Genomic DNA, 18,187 nt, shown 5'->3' with positions numbered 1-18,187 from the left:
GCATCAGCCGCAGTGGGATGGTGGAGCAGGTGAGCGGGGGGGTGCCAGACCAAGGCGGGGCACCGGTTGCTATTATTGGGGCAAGCCTCTGGTGGTTACTGAAAACCTTTGCTCCCATGCGCCACGGTCCCGCCGGGCACTTGCACCTGCTGCCAGTGCCGGCCCTGCTCACACCCGCTGCCCGTGCTGGAGCTGCCGCTTGCACCCGCTACCAGTCCCCAGGCCCCGATCACTCAGCGCTGTCAGCTGGTGCGAGGTGTGGCTGCCTGCTCCGATCCCCCGAGGACTTCTCCACCTCCACCTACTCCTGAGAGTTAATCAGAGCTGGCAGCCCCCTCTCGCACCCACTGCCAGCACCAACCCCACTCGCACCTGCTGCTGACCCCAATCGCCCCTGAGGGCTTCTCCTCCTCCCCCTGCTCCTGAGGGGCGATCAGGGCAGCAGCCGCTGCTCGCACCCGCTGACGGCGCCGGCCCCAATTGCTCCACACTGTCAGCACGTGTGAGTGGAGCCGGTGCTATCAGCGCGTGGGAGCAGTGGTGTCAGTGGGGGCTGCTGGAGGGCTTCAGGGGGAGGGGCCCGGTGCGGAAAATGGGCTGAGATCCACCCACGCCCACCACAGCCCCGCAGCCAACAGTTCCTTTCAAGGTGCACTGGGCCCCTAGTTAATAATAAAGCCACTGCCGAAACCGGTTTGGCTCAGTGGATAGAGCGTCGGCCTGCGGACTGAAGGGTCCCAGGTTCGATTCCGGTCAAGGGCATGTACCTGGGTTGCAGGCACATCCCCAGTGGGGGGTGTGCAGGAGGCAGCTGATCGATGTTTCTCTCTCATCGATGTTTCTAACTCTCTATCTCTCTCCCTTCCTCTCTGTAAAAAATCAATAAAATATATTTTAAAAAAAAAATAATAAAGCCAGGACTAGAAACCAGGTTTCCTGACTTTCGGTCCATTCTTTTGTTTTGTGCCTCTATTTACTAGGTACAGAGAAAGTTCTGTTTCCTATAAAGCGCTGAGTAAATGTCAAGTGTCATACTGTTGTGGTTGTTGCTATCATTATTATTATTATTAATCAGGTACTCTATTTCTTCAAAGTAGATAAAATTCAAATAGTTTCATTTCCCCTTTCCACGGTTTATTTTTTTCCTTCCTTTGTGCTTCTTTATTTGGGTGGATCATTTTAACATCAGATTATCAGTTAAAGTAATTATATGTCTTAACTATCTGATAAAGAAAAGGTGTTTAACATAGACATAAACTATAAAATAGAAAGCATTCGGGCTGGAGCTCCAGTGGCGCAATCAGTTAGCGCGCGGTACTTATAAAAAGCATTCGTGACAACATGAAAAAGGGCTGATGAAAGAGTGGAGAGAATGTGGAACCCAGTGAGTCAGAGGGAGAGAACTACATTTGTCAAGAAAGGAAGGGGGAGAATCTTTGAACATAATAGGAGACTAGAGCCCCCCAGCATTAAGTTACTACATGAAAATGATGAACCTAGCCTTGAAAAAATAACCAAGTAAACAAGTTAAAAACACCGAGATCACAAAAGAGGAAACCTGTAGAAAAGGTAGGAATAGTAGAGAGAGGGCTGGAGAGGAAAGGAGAAGAGATTTAATGATATTTTCAGGTAAAAATATGAGAATATTATACAATAAACAACATAAAAGAAAAAAGAGAGTAAGAATCAGATTTCAGACACAGTAGACTTGAGAGCTGGTGGAATTACTAACAGCAAAAGGGAACAGAGAGGCGAGTCTGAAAGATGAGCTTTCTTTTCGTAATGCGAGGTTTAGGGTGGCAGTGAGTTCTCCCGAGTGGAAAGGGCCTAACAGATAAGAGGTAAATTTGAAAGCTGTGAAGAAAGAGGTAAATTAGAGCTGTTTGGTCCAATACAGTAGCTCCTTACCACATGCGGCTATGGAGCACTTGAAATTGTGGCTAGCATGAACTGAATGTGCTGTAAGTATAAATATACACCAGATTTTGAAGATTTCAGATAAAAAAGAAAATACCTCGCTAACATTTTTCACATTGATTACATGTTGAAATAATATTTGCATGAATTGAGTTAAATGAAATATATTAAAAATCAATTTCATATCTTTTGACTTTTTAATGCAGTGGTTCTCAACCTGTGGGTCGCGACCCCTTTGGTGGTCAAACGACCCTTTCACAGGGGTCGCCTAAGACCATCCTGCATATCAGATATTTACATTACGATTCATAACAGTAGCAACATTACAGTTATGAAGTAGCAACGAAAATAATTTTATGGTTGGGTCACAACATGAGGAAATGTATTTAAAGGGCCAGAAGGTTGAGAACCACTGTTTTCATGTGACTACTAAAAATTTAAAAATTACTATGTGGCTTGCATTCTATTTCTACTGGACACTGCTGATATAGATGTGTATCAGCATCACATAAGGGAAGAGAACTTAGAGGTGAATCACAGACATCATTCTGAGGTCTCTCAACTGAAAACAGATGTGGGAGAAAAAGAACACATCATTATAATAGTTAATATTTATTTACTGAGCACTCAAAGCATTGTTTTTTTAAAACATTGAATTGCTTTTCCTTTTTTAAAAAAATATATATATTTTTATTGATCTCAGAGAGGAATGGAGAGGGGGGGAGAGAGATAGAAACATCAATGATGAGAGAAATCACAGATTGGCTGCCTCCTGCATGCCCTCCACTGGGTATCAAGCCTGCAACCCAGACATGTGCCCCTGACTGGAATCAAATCCCAGACCCTTCAGTCCACAGGCCAACGCTCTATCCACTGAGCCAAACCAGCCAGGGCAGCATAATGTTTTTAAAAAATGCATTATCTTATTTGTTTCTCCCAATAACCTTAGAAATATTGCAGTCTTCTTTTATAAAAGAAAAAACTGAGGTCTAAAGAAGTTAATCTGCCCAAAGTCACAGTTAAATGTTGGCCTTGGGATTCAAACTCATGACTGACCCCAAATCTGAAGCTCTAAATTGCCACATCATCAATTCCAGAACAATTTATACCCTGCAATGGTTAAATTGTTAGATTTTTAAATGGTTGTATTTAAACTAACAATTTATTAGAATGGTTCATTGTCATCTGCAATGACTAAATTGTTAGATTTTTAAATGGTTACATTTAAACTAACAATTTATTAGAATGGTTCATTGTCAGAGTCAGTGATATACCAGCGATGTCCTAAAGTTCGATTAAGAAAAAATACAAATGTGTAAATGTGTAACTTTAGAATTATGATAAGCTACTGATGTTGGCATCTTTTCACCCTGCTGGGCCTAAATAAGAGTCTCCAGGGCAACTTCTTGCCCTTTATCAATATCTGCTCTTAAACCCCCCCCCCCAAAAAAAAAAAAAAAAAAAACAAAAAAACAAACCCAGCCCTAGCCAGTTTGGCTCAGTGGATAGAGCGTCAGCCTGCAGACTCAAGGGTCCCAGGTTCGATTCCGGTCAAGGGCATGTACCTTGGTTGCGGGCACATCCCCAGAAGGGAGTGTGCAGGAGGCAGCTGATCGATGTTTCTCTCTCATCGATGTTTCTAACTCTCTATCCCTCCCTTCCTCCCTGTAAAAAGTCAATAAAATGTATTAAAAACAAAACAAAACAAAACCCAAACCCATCAAGTTAGATGGTACAATGGAGATGATTGTGGACACAATCCTGGACGACAGGGCCCTGTTTTCTGTATATAACTAGATAGATGACATGGACCCACTTAAATTTTAAACAATGTCTTTCAAACTATAAAAGTATCTGAAGCTCCCAAACTGTGATTTAACTGTTTTTGGAGAAAACTGGATTAAATTGCAACATTTTGTTGAAGAAACAAAAATTAAGCTTAACCAACTGGAAAATTTTAAAATGGATTTTGTATTCCTTGAAAATGCAACACTTTAAAGAAATAGAAAAAACGGCTTGATTCTTTGACTGGAATCATAACATAGCAAAATCTCCTAGAAATATAAATTGGACTAAAAAAATAAGGTGTTTTTTAATTTGTTTGTTTGGTTGATTTTAATTTCAAATACAAACTTATCTTCCTTTGCTTTTTACCTGTAATTTCTACCACCTATCTGACTAAACAGCAATCATAGCACTGCTGCACTTGTACAGTGATGGCTATAATTATACCATTTTCAGAAACTAGCCCATGTAAATTTTATCAAGCAGTTTGGCTCAAATTTTATATATACATACATATACATATATATATATATACACACACACACACACACACACACACACATACACACATGCACACACGCACACACAGACACCCACATCCATAGGCTTAACACAAAGATTGCCATCAATTTACATTATGGAAATGGAAAACCAAAAGGGAATTTCAAGGGAAGAATCTGTTTTGGAGTAAAACTATTTAGTACAGACATTGTGAGAGTGTTCATGTCGAACATGAATCCAAAGGGGTATCTCTCTCAACTGACCCACTGATTTATGACTTTCACCCCAGACCCTGTATTTTTAAAAAATCGTGAGATGACTTGGATTTAAAAATAGCTCCTCTGAAGACTCAAAGTTACTGAGAAATGCTTATCTACAGAGAAGTACCACAACTGTATAGAGTAGAGCTTATAAGAGCTTGCCCTTAGTTTTGGCTCTTTCAGATTAATTCCCACAACTCTTCCATCCAATTAGGGGGTTGTCCTTGGACTTGTTCCCTTACTCGCTACAATTCATAATAAGTTGAAACAAAGGTTCAGACCTGGAAGGAGAGAGCCAGTTAGCCCTAAAAATGATTTGTCCACGGAGGGGTCAAGGTGTCCAGAGCATGAAGTTGACAGACCCAGGCATAAATGATGGCCACCCAATACTCCTTTCACGGAGGGTCACCAAATCCACGCTCTTCTTTCCAAGAATGTCCCTCCTCTCAAACTTCACTTGAGATTCTCACCAAGTGTCAGTTGGGTAGATAATCCTTATAGTTGCATAGCTGCTTCCCATTAGCACATTTGCATAAAGTATGCTGCTTTATTGGGTTAATTTAAAAAAATATATATTGAGCACTTACTATGTGCCAGGCACTGTTGCAGCTACTAGAAATATAGCAGTGAAGAACATGACAACAATCTCAGTCATACTGAAACCTACATTCTGGTGGGGAGCATATTCAATCAACAAGATAAACAAAATCTATAGTGAGTTAAATATTAGATGAAGAAAAAAAAATGAAGCAGTTCAGGGGAATATGAACTGTGGTGAACGGGGTGGGAAAGGCTGGCATTTTAGATAAAGTGGACTGAAAAAAGGCTTCAGATAGAATCAGATACATAGTGTGCACCTGCACGGGTAGAGAGGGCAAAAATCTAGGACTGATTAGTGTCAGCTGGAGTGGGGAACGAACAGCGGATGAGCATATTTTACCAGCCCCGAAGTGGCGAGGAAACCATATGGGAGGGAGGAGAGAAGCCAAGATAAAACACGGACCACCGGAGACAAACGTGGTCTCCACGTTTTGCCTGGGGCTGGTGTTGGAGCGCGGCACCACACACTTAATCTTTTCTAGCCACACAACCAGGCTGTGCCGCCAAAACCTCCAGGCAGGTCATGGGACACGGACAGGCACGATCCCCCCACCCCGCGCCCCGCCACCACCTCCTCTCTCCCCAGGCGCGGAGCTCCTGTCCAGCAGAGCCCCGTGCTGGCCGGGGACCGGGGCGGAGAGTTGTTGAAAGAACACACCGGCACACGAATGGAAACCTGCCCGACCCCGCCGTGCAAAGCCAGGGAGGCGCGGGCCAGCGCGCTGACACACCCCCGGGACGGCGGGCACCGCGCGGGGAGACCTGAGTCCAACCGTTTAGAGCCCAAACCCCAGAATTTCCCGACGCGGGGTCGGCACCGCGCGAGGGAAACGCCGTTCGCCACGCCGGGAGCGGAGGGCGGAGGGCGCGAGCGTGTGCGGGAGGAAGCCGGGGCGAGGGAGGCTGGGGGCGGCCGCGGGCATGGCTGCGGGAGCGTGTGCGGAGGGAGGAGAGGGCGGTTTCGTCGGGCGTTCCGGGCGCCGGCCGGCCGCGTGCACCCCACGGGGGGCTGACGCGAGCGGGCGCCTCGAGGGGCCGGGACGGGGCCGCGGACCCGGACCAAGTGCCCGCGACCCGCCGGCCCCCCGACAGCGACGGATTCCAGCGGTCGAACCCGCAGCTCCCGCACGGCCACCCGCTCGGCCCCTTCCCGCCCAGCGCGTCGGTCCGGGAGCGAAAGAAAGAAAGAAAGAGCGGCGGCGGCGGCGCGCGGCCCCACTCACCATGATCCGCGGCGGCGGCGCAGCGACCCCGGCGGGCGATGCGCTGTCCAGGGTAGCCGGCGTCCTCTGCCCGCGCTCCCGGGCGCCGCGCTCCCTACCCACCCACACCCACGTCCAGCGCACGCACGCCGCCCCCGCGCCTCCCCGCCCCCTCGGGCTCGCGCCACTCCAGCGCGGCGCTCCGAGCCGCAGGGCCGTTTCGGGCGCCCGCCGCTCTCCGCCCCCTCCCCTGGCCGGGGCCTCGCCCGCCGCCTCGCGAGGGGGCTGGGGAGGGGCGGGGCTGGCCGGGCGGCCGCTCGGGGCGGCCTCGCGCGCCCCCTCGCGGGTGCCCGGTTTCTCCCGCTCGACCGCGGCGCCCCCTGCCGGGCGGGCGGTGCTTTGCAGGCTCAGCGGGCGCCCACCGGCTCGAGGGCTCCACGTTCCGTGTCCGCTCCCTGGGAGGCTGCGATGCCTGCGGGGAGCAGTGGGAGGACGGAGATGTAGACCGCCAGGGCACTGGTCCTGCTGTTAGCTGGGCTCCGTGGCTTTCAAGCTCATGTTCTAGGGAGAATGGTCTTGCTCATGCAGATTTGCGGGTGTAGGTGGTTTAGAAAGACGAATTAGTGGGGTTCCTTTAGGGATGAGGTCAGCAGTAGGTCAGTCTGAGCAGGAGATTCCGTTTCTGGCACTACGCTTGCCTCCAGATTCCGGGGGCTAATGCCGCCAATGGTTATTTTACCACTTATTTGTGAACAGAGAGTATGGGATTTTAGATCTTGGGCTTTAAATTCCTTCCTTCCTTCCTCCCTTCCTCCCTTCCTCCCCTCTCCTCTCCTCTCCTCTCCTCTCCTCTCCTCTCCTCTCCTCTCCTCTCCACTCCTCTCCTCTCCTCTCCTCTCCTCTCCTCTCCTCTCCTCTCCTCTCCTCTCCTCTCCTCTCCTCTCCTCTTCTCTCTCTCTTATTTATTTACTAAAGTCCTGGTACATGAATTTGTGCACAGGTGGGGGCCTGTCGGCCCTACCCAATCGGGGCTGATAGGGCCTGGCTGGCCGCAGGGGGGGCACAGGCAGTTGGCCAGTTGGCCCCACCCCCTGGTCAAACTCCTGGTCGAACTCCTGGTCAAGGGGACAATTTGCATATTAGCTTTTATGATGTAGGATTTATTTACTAGAGGCCTGGTTCACAAATTCGTGCATGGGTGGGGTCCTGAAGGGGGGGGGGGTGCTATCGGCCCTCTGAGTGGGCAGTGGGATGCTTTGCCACCCGGGATCCGGATCTGTCCCACTGATGTTCGCGCGGTTGTTGGAGAGCCACCTGGTGACCACTTTTATATCCTTTCTTCCTTGTGGAGCGTCTAGGGAGGGGAAGCAGCTGCAGTGCCTGAGGCCGACTTACAAGGAGGCCAGGAGCTTGGTTCATCAGTGCCTGGCCCGTTCTCCGGAGATTGGACCTGGAGGACTACTGAGGGAGTGAGTGGCTGCCACCAGGCTGGTGGGCCGCCAGGATGGGTTGGTCAGCTGAGCGTGCTCCTGCTGTGGGAGCACTCTGACCACAAGGGCGCATCTCCTGTGTTGAGCATCTGCCCCTTGGTGGTCAGTGGGTGTCATAGCGACTGGTCATTCAGCCATCAGTCGCTTAGGCTTTTATATATAGAGAGAGAGATTTTTGTCGCCTAAGGAGAAGATGTTGGGAAAAGTAAGAGTGTTACATGACCTTTCCTTAAGAATGTGTATTTGTTTTATGTGGCCAGTGTGGTAAACTGAAATGCAAGCAAAGTAGACATGTTTATTGGTGGCGGGAACATCACATCTGGATGTGCACAGAGGAACTTGCAACATAAACGGAGTAGTCCACACTTGAAGTGATGCAGAGGTACTTGTAGTTTTGTAAAGTAACAGAGTGAATAAATAAGGTGCCATGTCTGTCTTTTTTTAAATACACTTTTATTTTATTTTTTCAAATAATTCTCTATTGTTGAAAATAATACATATGTCCCCTTTTTGCCCCATTGACCCCCTCCAGCCCACCCTCACCCCAGGCCTTCAGCACTCTATTGTCTGTGTCCATGGGTTATGCATGTCTAAGTCTTAATTGTCATATAATCACATAATATTTAGAGTTTTCTATAGAGTGCTAAACATGTGCATATGGTTAACCTTAGACCACAAATAGGTAGATATTTGTTAACCAAGTCTTATAAAATCTCACTACCTGTGAGCTCAGGAGCCAGTCCTTCCACATACTGGCACTGTGATATTGGATTAGTTATTTAACCTCTCTGTGCTCCAGTTTCCTGATCTATAAAATGGGGGCAAAAATGGCACACAACGTATTGTTGTTAGGATTACATTAACATGAGTAAAACACTAGAAAAACTTCTGGTGCAAGAGTACTAGTTATTGATATTGTTATTGATCTGATGCCCGTAGGAATCAGAAAGTGATATTCTATTTAATGCTGACATCCTATACAATAAAAGGCTAATATGCAAATAGACTGAAAGGCAGAACAACTGGAACAACCCAACAACCTGTTGCTATGACGTGCGCTGACCACCAGGGGCCATGTGTGGAACATGGCGGGTGTCAGCTGCGGTGGGTTGGTGGAGCAAGTGAGCAAAGACAACAGACCAAGGTGGGGTGCTGGTCGCTGTCATGGGCATGAGCCTCTGGTGGTTACTGCAAATTCTTTGCTCCCACACACCGCAGTCCTGCCTGGGGCCTGCACCTGCTGCTGGTGCCCAGCACCAGTCCTGATCGCTCAGCACCATCAGCAGGTGCAAGCGGCAGCTCCCTGTGCTGATTGGCCCTGAGGGCTTCTCCACCTCCCCCTGCTCCTGAGGGGCGATCGGGGCAGCAGCCACTGCTCACACCTGCTGATGGTGCCGGCCTCACTCGCACCCGCTGCTGGCACTGTCCCCAATTGCTCTGTGCCATCAGCAGGTGTAAGCGGGGCAGCATCGTCAGCGCATGGGAGCTGCGGCAGGAGTGGGGCTGCCCGCAGACGGGGGCCATGGTGGGAGGGGCCAGGCGGGGGCATGGAGGATGGGCCGAGACCTGTCCCTCTGCCTACTGCAGCCTCGTGGCCCACAGTTCCTTTCAAGGTGCATGAATTCATGCACAGTGCCCCTAGTCTTTTTATAAAAAGTGTCCATATGACCCAAACTAAGTATACAGTTTGATACTAGTTTCATTCATTCATTAACTTTGCTCATTCAATAATATTTGAGTGCGTCCTATGCCAGACATTGTAGTAAGATCTGGGGATACAGTGACAAATGTACAAACATGGCCCCTGCCTTCATAATCTGTGATGATCCATATTATGACATCCAGCAACTGGAAGGAAATTCACCCAAATATTCACCAAATATTAACTGTTTATTTCCCCAAATAAGAGTGTTATGGAATTAGTTTTCTCCTTTTAATTTTCCAGATTTTTTAAAACATATTTTATACTTTTAAAGCCATAAAAATAGTTTCCACATGCTTTGGATATTAAACTAGCAAATACAGGATCTGAATTTCACTGTGTCATTAATCTGATGTAGTAGCATGTGAATTCTTAATCTGGATAGTGATCCTCAGCCATTTTTATGTGTAAATTGTACCTGAGGATTTAAATGCTGGAAACCAAGATCAACAGTAATTAATATAAATGTGAGGAGTCTGGCAGAAGGCTGACCAGGACTCCTTTTGATATTCACAGGGTGAATATTTACATTTTATTACCTGCTGCTGACTCAATGGCCTAAAGCAAACTCCCCCAAAACCTGACAATCTTACTGTTTAGTAAACATTACCATTGATATGTCTGTTTTCATTCCTAAAGGCAATTGTGTATTCTAGTAAATAAAAGCAGCTGGGAACAGGAGACTCAGGGATAACTTGACTGCTATGGTTGAGTTTTCCTCTGGTTTCCCCCAGTATCAAAATTAATATTTCGTCTTGTGTGTCATGTGTGCGTCAGCTCTTCCTCCAAGCCTTTGAACCCCGAAAGCCACGCTGGCCGTGGACTTTCACATTTAAACAATGCAGACACCTTGGACTCATCCAGTTGATCGCTGGTGTAGGCTAGGAATACAAATTTTGAACAAGTATCACAAATAATGCTGATGCAGGCAGGTGGCCCATGGACTACATTTTAGAACACAAGACTATCATCTACTTAGGGAAAGTGTTAGTCTATCTTTTTAACAAAATTAAAGGGGCAGGAAGTATGACAACCAGCCTCTAAGCACCCTGCTGTTTGCTTGCAGGAATTGTACCATTGATGTTATCTATTCCTTGCAAAGCATACCAGGTTAACATGTGGAAGAAATTCTTAAGATTTGAACTATCCCTATACTCCCCCCTGCCATTTAGCCTGATAATCATTGTTTTACATTTATCTAAGAATGTATAGCAACCCACAGGGCCAGAAGGAGGTCTAAAATGTCACCTATATCTTACCTATTTCTTAAAATACTATTTTATGGCTTTCCTTGTCACTACAATAAAGGAAAAAGATGGTCAGAGGATATTTTTTTCCACCAATATTTCATTAAATAGAAAAGGGAAGTTGTTCTTCCTCTATAAATACAGAACTGGGATAGTACCTTAATGTTCTAAACAGATGTAACATGAATTCCCTCTTATTTATCAATAAAATATTTTACTATGCCATCAACATGATTTTATAATGTTTTCTTTATTATTTGTTCTCTTGTACGGATTGCACAAAAGCTGGAATCTACTTGTGTTTCTTAGCTGTAGGCAAAACTGCTTTGAGGACATGTGTCAGTTATCGTGCCACGATAACAGAATTATAGCCTAATCATGTATTAGAAATAGAGATCTCTTTTCTATGTTTATATTTTATAGGTGAAGGAAGGTTATCTCAGAGAAGTTAGATATGACCAGCCACTAATAGATCATAGCCTAATGCATGATCTACTGACCCCTGGTCCAGTATTCTCATTGTCACTCCTGCCTCTAGAAACGGACTCTGGAAGTCACATCCTTCCCTTGGGCATATACTTTGCCTCTGTGTAAAGAAAGCTCTGTACCTATAAGCTTAAAAAGGAATAAAGCCAGCCCTAATTGGTTTGGCTCAGTGTATAGAGCGTCAGCCTGCAGACTGAAGGGTCCGAGGTTCGATTCTGGTCAAGGGCATGTACCTTGGTTGCGGGCACATCCCCAGTAGGGGATGTGAAGGAGGCAGCTGATCGATGTTTCTAACTCTCTATCCCTCTCCCTTCCTCTCTGTAAAAAATCAATAAAATATATATATTTTTAAAAGTAATAAAGCCATATGACTTGGGTTACCCTCAACAAATTTAGTGCACCTTTTTATTCAATACTAACAGGGCTAAGGATTTATTTATACTGTATAAGTTTATGTCATTTAAGCCATATATGTATCTGCTTTTCATTTGGTTGGGATGGAATAACAAGTGGATAATCATTATCTTGAATTAATCAAGATAAAAATCCTTTACTTTAAAATATTTACTGAGTACTATGTTCCAGTACAATGTTCTAGAGCAGGGGTTGGCAGACTACAGCAACAGGCCAAATCTGGCCGGCTACCTGCTTATTTCGTGTTGTTTTTTTTTTAAAATATATTGTTATTGATTTCAGAGAGGAAGGGAGAGGAAGAGAGATAGAAACATCAATGATGAGAAAGAATCATTGATTGGCTGCCTCCTGCATGCCCCCTACTGGGGATCAAGCCCACAACCCCAGGCATGTGCTCTGACTAGGAATGAAACTGTGACCTCCTAGTTCATAGGTAGATGCTCAACCACTGAGTCACACCGGCCAGGCCAGCTGCCATTTACATTTTTGTAAATAAAATTTCATTAAGACACAGCCCATATCCATATATTTCCATATTTTTTTTCTTTGGCAGCTTTCACATTGCAATGGCACAGCTGAGAAGTTTTGACAGAAACTGTATGGCCTGCAAATCCTCAAATATCGACTGTTTGACCCTTTATTAGGAAGATGTATGATCTCTGTAGAATCTAGATCAGGGGTGGGCAAACTTTTTGACTCAAGGGCCACAATGGGTTCTTAAACTGGACCGGAGGGCCGGAACAAAAGCATGGATGGAGTGTTTGTGTGAACTAATATAAATTCAAAGTAAACATCATTACATAAAAGGGTACGGTCTTTTTTTTTTTAGTTTTATTCATTTCAAATGGGCTGGATCCAGCCCGTGGGCCGTAGTTTGCACACGGCTGATCTAGATGTTATGAACAGGCTTTGAGCAATATAGATAAATCCTGTTCTTTTATAAAGCTTACTAGAGGCCCAGTGCATGAAATTTATGCACTTGGGAGGGGGCGTCCCTCAGCCCAGCCTGTGTCCTCTCACAGTCTGGGAGCCCTCGAGGGATGTCCAACTGATGGCTTAGGCCCACTCACCATGAGGAACGGGCCTAAGCCATTAGTTGGACATCTTTAGTGCTGCCATGGAGGCAGGAGAGGCTCCCGCTACCACCAGGGTGCTCACCAGCTATGAGCCTGGCTTCTGGCTGAGTGGTGCTTCCCCTGTGGGAGTGCGCCGACCAGCAGAGGGCAACTCTGCATTGAGTGTCTGTCCCCTAGTGGTCAGTGAGCATCATAGCAACCAGTCGTTCCATCATCGGGCTAAAACTGGCTCTCTGACATCCCCCAAGGGGTCCCAGATTGCGAGAGGGTGCAGGCAAGGCCGAGGGACCCCACTGGTGCACGATTGGGGCTGAAGAGGGATCACAGGAGGGTTCCAGGGCGTTCCCGGCCTGTCTTGTTCAGTCATGATCGGCTGGACCCCAGCAGCAAGCTAATCTACTGGTTGGAGCATCTGCCCCCTGGTGGTCAGTGCACGTCATAGCGAGTGGTTGAGCAGCTTTAGCATATCATTAACCTATTACACTTTGATTGGTTGAATGGCTGGCTGGACACTTAGCATATTAGGCATTTATTATATAGGATACTTTAATGGGAAGGAAGAAGACAATAAACAAAATAATTTTAGATAGAGAAGTATCATGAAAAATCCTCTATAATAAAAGGCTAATATGCAAATCAACCAGAATGACTGGTCGCTATGACACACACTGACCACCAGGAGGCATACTCTCAATGCAGGAGCTGCCCCCTGGTGGTCAGTGCGCTCTGTGGGAGTGCCGCTCAGCCAGAAGCCAGGCTCATGGCTGGCAAGTGCAGTGGCAGTGGAGGGGAGCCTCTCCCGCCTCTGTAGCAGTTGGGCATCCCCCAAGGGCTCCTGGAGCACGAGAGTGTGCAGGCTGGGCTGAGGGACACCCCCCCTCCCCCCAACCCGAGGTTACAAATTTCGTACACGGGGCCTCTAGTAGGATTATGATAGAAGTTGATGTGGTGGGAAGATGCAGTTTAGACAGAACACTCAGGAAAGGCCTCTCTAAGCAGATGATAGGTGACCTGAGATATCCATGGTAAAACAAGCCAGCTGTAAAGCCATGAGAAAATCTAAGGGAAATCTTTCTAGGTGGAAAAACATCAAGTGAAAATGCACTGAGACGGAAAAACTGGGCTTGTTGGAGGAAAGGAAGGTGGCTGTTATGGCTGGACATGTGAGTCAGGGGTTGTAGTTGGATGCAAGACCATATTTCTCTCACCCACTCTTGTGAATAGAGGTCCATGGCCATCAGCCTCTACCTTGATGCCCTACCTTTGAGATGTTAACAATGTGAATGTATTTGATGATTAAATTTGCATGAACACATAAAATGTAATAGATTGCTCCCTGACTTTTTCCTTACTTTAGACTGATTTCTCCTGCATATTTGAGGACCTCAGCCCTAGGGAGCCTGGTACTACATGCTCATGTGATGTCCGCTGGTCAGCTGCAGCCTACCTAGTTCAAGGAACTCCAGCGGGCCATCACTTCATACTCTTATAACCATATGACTTTCCCTCTTTTTGTTATGCTCATTTTATAGAACTTATTTATGCGAAGCATTCATTCACTTTACCACTTTGTCTTTCTTGTGTGCTATTTTAGTTAAATTACATTTATTTTTTAATATTCTTTTTAAAAAAGATTTTTTATTGATTTCTAGAATAAGAGAGAAAAAGAGAGGGAGAGAAGAAGGGAGGGAGGGGGAGAGAGAAAGAGAGAGAGAGAGAGGGAGAGAGAGAGAGAGAGGGAGAGAGAGAGAGAGAGAGAGACATCAATGTGAGAGCAAAACATTGGTCGGCTGCCTCCTGTATACCCCATACCGAGGATAGAGTCTGAAACCCAGGCATGTGCCCTGACCAGGAATCAAACCAGCAACATTTTTGGTGCATGGGATGACACCCAACCAACTGAGACACACCCGCCAGGGCTTCCTTTTAATATTCTTTTAAAAATCATTTTGTAAATGTCAAGTGGCACAAGCATACAATGGTGCATCAGTTCACATGGAAGGTGAGATGTCACAGTTCCTCCAGGCAACCTGAGAGCATCTTCCTGCCCCATGCCATAGAGTGCTGCTCCTTTCTCAGGTGTACCCTTGGAGATTAACCCCAGGCAGTAGTCCTCCAGCCTGTTTTTGTTATAAACCTACCACACTGAACTTGAGGCCCAGAAATAAACTGAGAAAAGTGAGAAATTGCTGATTAAAATCCAACCATTTAGGTTTCATGGAGGGACGCGTTGCATGGACTCCCCTTGCCCATTCCCCCTGTAAGTGTAAGCATGTGTGTCGAGGAAAGAGGGATGTGTAGTCACACATCTTTCTCTGCCAGAAATACTCATGTCTGGAATGGGAGTGGTAGGAGTAGAGACTATGTCCTCATAATGAATCATTCTGAAGTTTCTGATCTTGTGACCAGTGGTAAAATTTGGTCAGAAATAGTTGATCTATAACAAATCATGTGTAAAACATTGTTGTAAATTATTGAGATGTTAACAATGTGAATGTATTTGATGATTAAATTTGCATGAACACATAAAATGTAATAGATTGCTCCCTGACTTTTTCCTTACTTTAGACTGACTTCTCCTGAATATTCTTTCCATCCTCATCCAGAAAAAAATACAGTCAACAATAAAATCATATTTGTCAACAAAAAACTACTCAAAATTTTTGTTGATTCCACCAAAATTAAAGTAAGGAATTTGAATCTTTCTAGATGACAAGCTAATAAAAAAAAAAAGAAGAGTATAGTTTTATTAAAGATTAACATATTATATTTGTTCTCTTTGTAATTGAGTGAATAACAATTCCTGAATAGTTAACATTTTATTTTACCATAATATCTGTGAATGAGCCTCTGAAGCAGGTATAGATGAGGAACCTAAATGACTTTTAGAAGTTTGAAAAGCCTTTTACTTGACACAAGTTTCAACCATGTGCATTGTTGCAACCCAAGCAACTTCTTCAACATCTGGGAAAAGACCAAAGAAATCCTAAGATTAATCCAGAAGTCATAGCAGGTAGCCTCAGTTTATAACCTCATCATTCTTTTAGCTCATCATTTTTTATATGTAGTATTTGCAGTTAACTATTGGATATCTCTATATATAAAAGCTTAAGCAACCGTTATGACTGAATGACTGGAATGACCAGAATTACTGGTCAACCAGTTGCTATGATATGCACTGACCACCAGGGGGCAGATGCTCAATGCAGGAGCTGCCCCCTGGTGGTCAGTGTGCTCCCACAGCCAACCTTCCCCAGCAGGCAAACCTCCTGCAGCCCCTCCCCCCATCTGACAGGCCCTGTCCTGCAGGCCCCAGCTGGCCTGGCCCTGATTGGACTGGGTGAGACATCTCAATAGGCCCTGATCACCGGCCAGGCCTAGGGACCCCTCCCATGCACGAATTTCATGTACTGGGCCTCTAGTCTGATATAAACATGTTAAGTGGCTTAGAATAGTAGCTCATGTAATCCTCACAATAGTTCTGTGACCAGCCCCACTGTACAGACGAGGAAACTGAGGCTCAAAGAGATTAGGTAATACACTGTATAAATTTCCAAAAATGTTTTAACATTACAATTGATGCATCTTTTAAGTCTCTTTTAATCTCTACTTCCCCTTCCATCTCTTTTATTTTCTTGCAATTTATCTGCTTGTACTATAGAATTTCCCACAGTCTGGAATTTGTTAATGGCATCCCCAGGGTAAAGGTTAACATGTGCTTCTGACCTCTGTGCTTTGTAAATTTGTAACTAGTTCTAAAGGCTTGGGATTCAGACTAGAAATTTTTTGGCAAGAAAACTTTCATAGGTGGTATTGTGTGTTTCCATCGGGGGCACATAATATCTTACTGTTATTCTTTGTGGTGTTTAGGCATCAGTTGGTGCTCAGTGCCTACATCCAGTGATTCATTAGGGCTTGCAAAATTGTGCTATTCAATCTCTATCATTCCTTCTTCATTTATTAGCTTATTTATTTCCAGAAACTTTCCTTTATACACTCTTTGGTTAGCCACTGCACAGTTTGGATAAGAAAGTCAGAATAAATAACAGTTTTAAAATGAAACATTGGTTCAGTAGCAATGCAGAAATTCAGGGAGAAGGGTGAATATTTTGATATGGAGATAAGAACATGTAGGATTTGGAAATACTGAGGCTAGCTGCCAATATCAACAATGCCACATTAATTGTTGTTGCCCAATTTGTTTTTTTACATCTACCATGTTCTTTCTGAAAATAGAGTGACTTTCAAAGACTTTTTAAAATTTACATAAGCTCTGAAAAGAAAAAAAATTAACTGGAGGCTTTATGTAATGTTACTGGTCCTTTTCAATGAGACAGGTCAGAATTCAAGAGGAGAAAGAGTGTGAATAATTTTTGAGTAAAATATTACATGGTTCTCTCATTAAACTAGTTGAATAGAAAAGTATATATGACAATAACTTTGATATAGTCTGTCACCATTCTATAACTAGCTCTTAAAGGTAATTTATAATTAATTTGGTTATACAAATACTTCAGTTTACATGAGAATTTTACTTAAGATGTTAATTCCAACTGTCTTTATAGTTTTTGTCACATAGTAGACATTCAATTTACATTTAAGACAGACCTACCTTTATTTTTTTAATCCCATGCCACCTAAGGTTTTCAGACATTTTAGTGATAATCTCATTAGATACAAAAGTCTTTGAAAAGTATATTAATACTATTAACAGGGAAATGTAATCCCTGAACAAATGCTAACTTAATGATATCCTATATAATAAAAGCCTAATATGCAAATTGCCCCCTTGACTGGAAGTTCGACCGGGGTGGGGGCTGGCTGGCCAACCACCCGTGGCACCTCCCCCTGGCCGGTCCTGCCTCAGCCGGCGGCAGCAGCAGGCAGCTGGGGGAAGGGAGGCTCTGGCCGGCAGCCGGCAGCTGGCAGCCGCTAGGGACCCTACCCATGCACGAATTTCATGCACTGGGCCTCTAGTAATTTATATAAGCACTAGAGGCCCAGTGCACGAATTCATGCACCAGTGGGGTCCCTCAGCCTGGCCTGAGGGATTGGGCTGAAACCAGCTCTCTGACATCCCCCGAGGGGTCCCAGATTGAGAGAGGGTGCAGGCCAAGCTGAGGGACCCTATCAGTGCACGATTGGGGCTGGGGGGGACACAGGAGGTTGGCCAGCCGGGGAGGGACCTCAGGAGGGCTCCAGGGCATGTCCAGTGCATCTCGGTCCCGATTAGCCAGACTCCAGCAGCAAGCTAACCTACCAGTTGTAGTGTCTGCCCCCTGGTGGTCAGTGCACATCATAGCGACTGGTCGACCAGTCTACTGTCTGCCCCCTGGTGGTCAGTGCATGTCATAGTGAGCGGTTGAGTGGCCTTAGCATATCATTAGCATATTATGCTTTGATTGGTTGAATGGATGACCGGATGACTGGACACTTAGCATATTAGGCTTTTAGTGTTTAGGATTATCATGAAAAATATGGTCATTACTCTTGCAAGGCCTGCACTT

At 45.4% G+C, this 18,187-nt stretch overlaps 1 protein-coding gene across 2 annotated transcripts in view; it reads right to left on the bottom strand.

Moving 5' to 3' along the window:
• ELOVL2 (ELOVL fatty acid elongase 2) overlaps positions 1-6,566 on the bottom strand; it is a 78,237-nt gene extending 71,671 nt beyond the window's left edge. For both annotated transcript variants that reach the window (XM_036351888.1, XM_036351889.1), the window contains exon 1: positions 6,287-6,566. In XM_036351888.1, the coding sequence (XP_036207781.1) occupies positions 6,287-6,289 (3 nt within the window). In that variant the 5' untranslated portion in view covers positions 6,290-6,566. The remainder of the gene's footprint in view (positions 1-6,286) is intronic.
• Positions 6,567-18,187: the final 11,621 nt, after the last annotated feature.

Source organism: Myotis myotis, unplaced genomic scaffold (genome assembly GCF_014108235.1).
Source record: "Myotis myotis isolate mMyoMyo1 unplaced genomic scaffold, mMyoMyo1.p scaffold_m19_p_2, whole genome shotgun sequence".
Classification (NCBI taxonomy): Eukaryota; Metazoa; Chordata; class Mammalia; order Chiroptera; family Vespertilionidae; genus Myotis; species Myotis myotis.
Note: the sequence above shows the minus strand (reverse complement) of the source record. Positions and strands in the feature narration are given on the sequence as shown.